Source organism: Otolemur garnettii, unplaced genomic scaffold (assembly GCF_000181295.1).
Source record: "Otolemur garnettii isolate 467f Iridium unplaced genomic scaffold, OtoGar3 scaffold00094, whole genome shotgun sequence".
Classification (NCBI taxonomy): Eukaryota; Metazoa; Chordata; class Mammalia; order Primates; family Galagidae; genus Otolemur; species Otolemur garnettii.
Genome location: NW_003852489.1, coordinates 5743174 through 5752030, shown reverse-complemented (window position 1 = coordinate 5752030; position 8857 = coordinate 5743174). Strand labels below are relative to the sequence as shown.

General features: G+C 40.0%; 1 protein-coding gene across 1 annotated transcript in view; it reads right to left on the bottom strand.

Annotated features, from left to right (window-relative positions):
- The window catches only part of APPBP2 (amyloid beta precursor protein binding protein 2), an 80752-nt gene that overhangs the window by 10468 nt on the left and 61427 nt on the right, over positions 1–8857 (bottom strand). Inside the window, exons 6-10 of the mRNA XM_003795602.2 lie at positions 8620–8709; positions 5819–5886; positions 5636–5741; positions 4300–4424; positions 730–815 (exon numbers count right to left, since the gene is read on the bottom strand). Coding sequence (XP_003795650.1) covers positions 730–815; positions 4300–4424; positions 5636–5741; positions 5819–5886; positions 8620–8709 — 475 coding nt within the window. The remainder of the gene's footprint in view (positions 1–729; positions 816–4299; positions 4425–5635; positions 5742–5818; positions 5887–8619; positions 8710–8857) is intronic.

Sequence of the window (8857 nt, the reverse complement as noted above, 5' to 3'; positions counted from 1 at the left end):
GCATTGTGGTGGGTGCCTGTGGTCCCAGCTACTCGGGAGGTGGAGGCAGGAGACTCGCTTGAGCCCAGGAGTTGGAGATTGCTGTGAGCTATGATGTCACAGCACTCTACCCAGGGGGACAGCTTGAGGCTCTGTCTCAAAAAAAGAAAAAAAATGCAAACATAGAGAGAAAAAACTCCTGGTTCTAGAATAAAGGTAAAACTTATCCAATATACATGGAATTATATGGGTGACCCAATCATGACAGCAAAATAAATGGATTAAGTAAAAAAGCTTTGGTGGTGATTACAAGAGAAATTAAAATAAGAAAAAGAATATGGTATTTGGCAAGAGCCCTGCTACATTCAGGGTAACCTGATATGAAGCTTGGTTTAAAAATCCTGCACTATGAAATTATGAGATTCATCTTTAGTTTTCTACTCATGTTACTGTGGAATCACTTGTGTTATTCCTTCATGCAATCCTCAAAAAAAATTAATGCACATAAGAATAAATTTTAAAAAGTAGAAAAGAAGAAATTCTGCCTTACTAACATTAGATGAGAGAAGAAAATAATCTTTCATTATGAGCTCACTGGAAACCCTGAAGGAGAGCTGCAGTGAATTGGCTATCTTAGTAATATGTACAGTCTAATCCTGTGTTACTACCTGTAAGAAAATAAACAAATACTACTACTTTATACCGCATTATTTTCCAAAAACATCTAGATTACTAGATTGCAAAGGATACCTTTCACCCTCTTTGAAGAAGCCAAAAGAAGATGATCTTCAGGTAGGATGTGGGTAATGATACCAATAGCTCTTTCTGCATGAAATCTGTAATACAGATAAATATAGTCTGGCATTTCTTTTAGTTACAAATGACTTAAGACTTAAAAAAAAATCACAGTCTATAATACAATACTATTAGAAAGCACCTCTAGGCTCGGTGCCTGTAGCTCAGCAACTAGGGCACCAGCCACATACACCTGAACTGACAGGTTCAAATCCAGCCTGGGCCTGCCAAACAACAATGACAACTACAACCAAAAAATAGCCAGGTGTTATGGCAGGCGCTTGTAGTCCCAGCTACTTGGGAGGCTGAGGCAAGAGGATCTCTCTTAAGCCCAAGAGTTTGAGGTTGCTGTGAACTCTGACGCCATGGCAATCTACTGAGGGTGATATAAGGAGACTGTCTCAAAAAAAAAAAAAAAAAAAGAAAGTACTCTAAAACTATTCATGGTAAAGAACCAGTCTTTTGTTTTAAATTTTCAATTTATTGTAGACTACACTTTTAACATCAAATGAATTCCCATTTCCTTCAGAATAAAAGAAGAAACCATTATTATGCCTATAAGACTCTATCTTTTACTCTGCTACCTCTCTGACCACACTTCCTACCATACTCAGATCAATTCTCTTTCCCCTCCAGCCACACAGGCCTCAGTTTCCTGAACATGCAAAGCATGTTCTTACCCTCGCACCTGTTTTACTTTCCTGTGATCTTCCACATAGCAACTCCTAGTGAATAGGACCTTTGAGAACAGAGTAAATAAAAGGCCCTTTAAAAAAACCCTACTATCTAGACGGTGCCTGTGGCTCAATGAGTAGGGTGCTGACCCCATATACCGAGGGTGGCAGGTTCAAACCTGGCCTTGGCCAAACTGCAACAATGAACAACAAAAAATAGTGAGGCATTGTGGTGGGCGCCTATAGTGCCAGGTACTTGGGAGGCTGAGGCAAAAGAATCACCTAAGCCCAATAGCTGGAGGTTGCTGTGAGCTGTGATGCCACGAACTCTACTGAGGGTGACAAAGTGAGGAAAAAAAACAACTCTACAATCACTCTCTAAGTATCTAGCCTACTTTTATTCTTCTTTAACAGCGTGTATTCACCTGACATGGCTGGCTATTTGTTTCTGGTCCATCACACCAAATATAAGGTAAACTATTTGTCTATTTTATCAGTCAGATTTTTTCAAACAACTCTGAGCCTCCTATCCTCATCTTCCAGGTAGTCATTTTCTTAAATTTGTCTTCCCATTTACAATCCTCTCTTTAGTTGCAACTAATCTGTTGTTTTGTTTTTCTTCTGAGATTTAATGTCAATAATTGTTTTCCATTTGTACTTATTTTTTGTAATAGTTCTTCTCCCATTAAGATATAATTCATATACCATACAATTTACCCATTCACTGTACAATTATTTTAATATTTATTTTATTATTATTATTATTAAGAGACAGAACCTCACTTTGTTGCACTTGGTAGAGTGCTGTGGCATCATAGCTCACGTCAACCTCCAGATCTTGGGCTTAGGCAATTCTCTTGTCTCATCCTCCCAAGTAGCTGGGACCACAGGTGCCTGCCACAACGCCCAGTTATTTTTTTGTTGCAGTTTGGCTGGGGCCAGATTCAAACCCGCCACCCTCAGTATATGGGGCCGGTGCTGAGTCATAGGCACCGCCTTTTTTTTTTTTTTTTTTTGAGAAGAGTCTTACTATATTGCCCCTGGTAGAGTGCTATGGCGTCACAGCTCACAGCAACCTCAAACTCTTGGGCTTAAGCAATTCTCTTGCTTCAGCCTCCCAAGTAGCTGGGACTACAGGCGCCTGCCACAATACCCAGCTATTTTTTTGTTGCAGTTGTTTTGCTGGCCCGGGCTGGGTTCGAACCTACCACTCTCAGTGTATGTGGCTGGCACTGTAACTGCTGTACTATGGGGAACCAAGCCACAATTAGTTTTTAATAGTATAGTCATAGAGTTATACACCCATCCACACCCAACTTTAGGATATTTTCATGACCCCATGCCTATTAACAGCTACTCTCCATTTACCTCTGAACTCCCCAGCCTAAGCACCATCAATTCATTTTCTGTCTCTATGGATTTGCCTATTGTGGACATTTCACATACATGGAATTAGACAATATGTGATCCTTTGTGACCGGTTTCTTTCATTCAGCACAATGTTTTCAAGGTTTTACCTATGTTGTATGTAACACGTATCAGTTGTTTTATTTACTTTATTATTATTATTATTGCAGTTTTTGGCCGGGGTTGTGACTTTTTTTCTTTATTTTCCCGGTGATTCCTGCTTTTATATCAGGGTCAGCAAACTTTTTGTATCAAGGGTCAGACAGTAACTATTTTAAGCAGTATTGGCCACACATTCTCTGTTGCAACCACTAAACAACTGCTGTTGCAACTGGTGCTGTGGTGTAACAGCAGCTGTAGAAAACACACGGACAAATGTTCTAGTAAAACTCTGCCAGCAGGCTACAGTTCACCAACTAGTTTTGTATCTTTAATCATTTAAGAATATATACTTTGGCTGGGCACAGTGGCTCACACCTATAATCCCAGCACTCGGGAGGCTGAGGCTGGTGGATTGCCTGAGCTCACAGGTTCAAGACCAGCCTACGCCAGAGTGAGACACTCAAACTCCTGGACTCAAGTGATCTTCCTGCCTCAGCCTCCCAAGTAGCTGGGACTAAAAACACCTGCCATAATGCCCAGCTGATTTTTCTATTTTTAGTACAGACTACTCTTGCTCACACTGTTCTCAAACGCCTGAGCTCAAGCTATCCTCCCACCTTGGCCTCCAAGAGTGCTAGGAGTACAGTTTTGAGAAACCATATCCAATCCTTCCCTCATTCTTGTAAACTCAGTTATACATTTAAAAGAGATGATTGATTGCTAAGCTTTATTCAATACTTCTATGTGTTTCAAGCAAATAGTTTTTAGGTTATTAAGTTTGCTAGAGGCTACTGTCTCACTCAAAGAGAAACTGAATGAAATACTCAAGAGATAGCTCATACTATATCTGAAAATATACAAGTCTCAATATTAAACCACATCAAGTGGTCTGCAAATTGGTATGATTTTATTTATTTATTTAGCGACAGAGTCTCACTTGTCCCCCTTGGAGGAGTGCCATGGCGTCACAGCTCACAGCAACTTCAGACTCTAGGGCTTAAGCGATTCTTTTGCCTCAGCCTCCCGAGTAGCTGGGACTACTGGCACCGGGTGCCCAGCTATTTTTAGAGAAGGGGGTCGCACTCTTGTTCAGCCTGGTCTTAAACCCATGAGCTCAGGCAAATCTACCCGCCTCAGCCTCCCAGAGAGCTAGGATTACAGGCGTGAGCCACCATGCCCGACCCAAATTGGTATGATTTCAAATGACTTCAAGAAGATTTTAGGCATCTGGTAAAGCTCTAAGAAGACAAATTTAATCCACAAAGTACATCTAGTACCACTGTATTAGGTAAAAACAACAAACAGTATTTAATCCTTCACAGAAAAGGAATGTGGAACTTACAGTGCATTGTCAAACTTCCCAGAGCTATACTGGTGAACATAAGAAGAATAAGCCAAGTCTTCATGAGCTGTTGCTACGTGGATATTCTTGCCACCAAACACTGACTGTCGAATGTCAAGAGCTGCCTGGAAAAATAATAAAAATACTTGATTATACTGTGAACCTTCAGAAAGTATAATCTATTTAAAAATAATAATTTAAAAATATATTCTATATACTCAATCCCATAAACTTTGAAGCCAACAAAGTCCTGCTATATTTATTATTTATTTATTTATTTTGTTGAGACAGAGTCCCACTATGTCACCCTTGGTAGAGTGCCATGGCTTCACAGCTCACAGCAACCTCAAACTCTTGGGCTTAAGTGATTCTCTTGCCTCAGCCTCCTAAGTAGCTAGGACTATAGGCACCCGCTACAACGCCTGGCTATTTTTGTTGTTGTTGCAGTTGTCATTGTTGTTTAGCAGGCCTGGGCTGAGTTTGAACCTGCCAGCCTCTAGGTATGTGGCAGGTGCCCTAACCACCGAGCTACGGGCGCCCAGCCCGTCCTGCTATATTTAAATCACAGTAAAATATAAAAGTCATGGCTCGGTGCCTGTGGCTCAAGTGGCTAAGGCGCCAGTCACATACACCTAAAGTGGCGGGTTCAAATCCAGCCTGGGCCCGCCAAACAATGATGGCTGCAACCAAAAAATAGCCGGGCGTTGTGGCGGGCGCCTGTGGTCCCAGCTACTTGGGAGGCGGAGGCAGGAGACTCACTTGAGCCCAGGAGTTGGAGGTTGCTGTGAGATTTGATGCAACAGCACTCTACCCAGGGGGACAGCTTGAGGCTTTGTCTAAAAAAAAAAAAAAGAAAAGAATACAAAAGTCACGTAGGAGGCCATAATTCTTCAAGATGGAATCTGACTTAGCAATGGCGTAATATGTCATTTACCTAAGAATGACTAAGAAAGGCCTACAATGATTGCTGTCAGCCCCCCTTGCTGTTACAAAGGCAGTATATTTGCTAAGTAAGCAAAGATAAGCCATTATTCAGGAAAATAAAAAAATGGAAAGAAACTCCTAAGTATGAGCCTACAATCCAACAATTCTTTTCCTTAATGATTCTCTTTAATTCCTAAAATATTAACTCTTGAGCCTTCCAGGTAATACTTAATAAAAATAATGGGATGCCTATGTGTGTCTGGGGGAGAGCTCTGAGTTATTTATTACTAAACACTCTTTAAAAACTAAATAGCAGGTAAAAGTTATTTTTAAAGAGTGGCATATAGACTGCAAAGAAATACAGGTCAACAAATTAGTTTGAGAGAAAAGAAAAGGATAACCATCAACATACCTGATAAATTGCAACAGACTGACAGATATTATCTACATTGAGCAAGTAGAACCCATAATCTAGCAGTGTATCCGAATATTTTGGGTGCTTGGATCCAAAATGATCCCTAAAAAAGATACAAAACTGTTAGGATATAAAGGAGAGAGACAATTAAAAATGATATTGTTAATAACAATCACCTACCGTGCCAAATACACTGCATGTTTAATTAACTGTTCTGCCTTCTTAAATTCACGTTTTACTACACAAGCCTAAAGACAAAGTGAAAAATTGTTAAACAACTTAAATTGTTCATTAGAGCACTAAAATAAGTAAAGTCTATATATTCTGGCTATAATAGTCAATAAGTAATAAAAAAAACCCCTCTAAACATAAATAGATGGTTCCATTTATATTTCTTTCCTTCCAAGTATTTAAAAATTCTCCTATAAACAGATCTATTTATAATCTTAAGTCATTTTTAGTACAAACCTATTACAAAGTTACCTTATAAAGCTGGTATACTGTCCTCTTTCCATATTGTTAAACTAAAATGGTGGTGGGGAGGGTCGGAGATTTACCACAGTATTTTCTTTTCTTTTTTTTTTTTTTTGAGACGGAGCCTCAAGCTATCCCCCTGGGTAGAGTGCCGTGGCATCTCAGCTCACAGCAACCTCCAACTCCTGGGCTCAAGCGAGTCTCCTGCCTCCGCCTCCCAAGTAGCTGGGACCAGAGGCGCCTGCCACAACGCCCGGCCATTTTTTTGGTTGCAGCCATCATTGTTGTTTGGCGGGCCCGGGCTGGGGATTCGAACCCACCACCTTGGGTGTACATGGCTGATGCCTTAGCCACCTGAGCCACAGGCACCGAGCCACCACAGTATTTTCTATGGTACTTATATACCAGTTCTGAAGTGGCTTACCACAATGTTTTATAGTTTTCACCTAATAATTTTCATATGCACAGAATTTTGAGTTTTCCTATTATGTCTTTTTCCTTTTCCTTTGTTTAAAAAAACAGATAAGGATCTCACTCTGTTGCCCAGGCTGGCCTTGAACTCCTCTGCTCAAGCAATCCTCTAAGCCATGCCTGGCTTCCTATTCTTAAGATATTTTGCACCATAGCCCAACGTGGTGGCACACGCCTATAGTCCTAAGTACTTGGGAGGTGGAGGCAGGAGGACCGCCTGAAGCTGTAGTATTCTATGATCACAGCTGTGAAAAGTCACTGTACTCCAGCCTGGGCAAAACAGCAAGACATCTATGATGTATACTTATTATAAAATGACTGATTTACTCTATATTTCACAGAAATCTTGGCCTCTTTCAAATCTGCAGTTTAGGAATCTTTCTTCTGATTGAACTTCCATAAGTAAAACTGACTAATGTGAAATATTCAAATTTGGGAAACTTCTACATAAAATGCAGAAGTAAATCTGCAAGTACACTAATGTACTTGTAAATCTGCAAGTACATTAATGCTTTAAGGCCTCATTACACCAAAACAGTAGTTTTAAAGTACTACTAGCAGGCCTCAGGTAGATAAGGCACTTATTCAGAGAAAAAGGAAAAAATAGAGAAAAATCAAATAAGGATTGTTTACTGAGTCAAGTATAGCAAGCTGTCTTGCTGTGAGAGTGCAATACAGTGACTAAAGATTTAATTGTAGGCTATTCTTTAGGAGAATAATGACCAAAGCCCACAGAATTTTGGTCTAAGATTGCTATAAATGTTCGAGAAAAACAAAAACAAACCCAAGCTGCAATGGTACCCAAATACTACTTAGGTTTTTTGTCTTGCTTTTTAGAGACAACCTTTTTTTTTGCTCTGTTGCCCAGGCTGGAACACAAAGGCACGATCACACCTCACTGCAGCCTTGAGGTACAAGGCTCAAGTGATGCTCCTGCCTCATCTCCTTGAGTAGCTAAGACTATAGGCACATGCCACCACACACAGAAATATTCTTTTTAAAAATATTTTTGTAGAAATGGATTCTTGCTCTGTTGTCTGGGCTGGTATTGAACTCCTGACCTCAAGCAATAATCCCATTTTAGCCTCTCAAAGTGCTGGGATTAAGGACTTGAGCCACTGTGCCCACACTTTCCTTTTGAAACAGGGACTCTCTAACCAGATTGAAGTGCAGGGGTGTGATCACAGCTCACTGCAACTTTAACTCCTGGGCTCATGTGATCCTCCTGCCTCAGCCTTCCAAGTAGTTAAGACTACAGGCACACACCATCATGCTTGGCTAACTTCCTTATATTAATAATTTGTTTTTAGTAAAGACAGGGTCTTGCTATTTTGCCCAGGCTGGTCTCCAACTCTTGGCCTCAGGTGATCCTCCCACTTAGGCCTCCCAAAGTGCTGGGATTACAGTGTGAACCACCAGGCCTGGGCTCCAAATACTACTTTGATCTGTACTTTAGTGACCTGAAACAATTGTCAAAACAAATTATTTCACAGGTTTCTTAGTAAAGGAAAATTAGTTAAAGTCTGCACGGGATAATTTTAATTAGAAACCAGATTTCTAAAAATAAGCACAGAAACTTTTTGAAAATAGACCTATGTCTATGCAATATAATTAATATGTTAAATTTATTAAAACAAACGTAGTTCAGGTATAGTGGCCCATGTGTGTAATCCCAGCACTCTGGGAAGCCAAGACAGGAAGACTGCTTTGAGGTCAGGAGTTTGAGACCAGCCTGGACAAGAGACACTTTCTCTACACAAAATAGAAACATTAATCTGGGCATGCTGGTATGTACCTGTCATCCCGGCTCCTCAGGAGGCTGAGGCCTGAGGATCACTTAAGCATAGGAGGTTTGGAAGGAAGCATAGGAGTGACAACTCCAGTTGTTATTCACACTAGAGCTTTATTAAACTTTAATTTTTTTTTTTTAAAGACAGAATCTCACTCTGTTACCCAAGAGCAAGATTGTCTAAAAAAAAAAAATTAAAGCCCAATAAATCCTATAATTCATTCAATAATTTTGACATCATATTCACCTTAGAAGCTTGTCTTAAAACATCCACCACGACTTTGACTGGTAAGCCTGCTGTGATTTCTTTCATTGCCTCAATGCACCATTTGTATGCCTGGAAAAAAAAAATTATAGAAGAGACAGAAACATGATAAATCAAACTGATAGTATTTAACAAAATGATGGCAAGTGCTTAAGAGCATATGCAAAACATTTATACTTAAAATTTTCCCTCTGAGGTTAAACTTTCTTGAAAATATAAA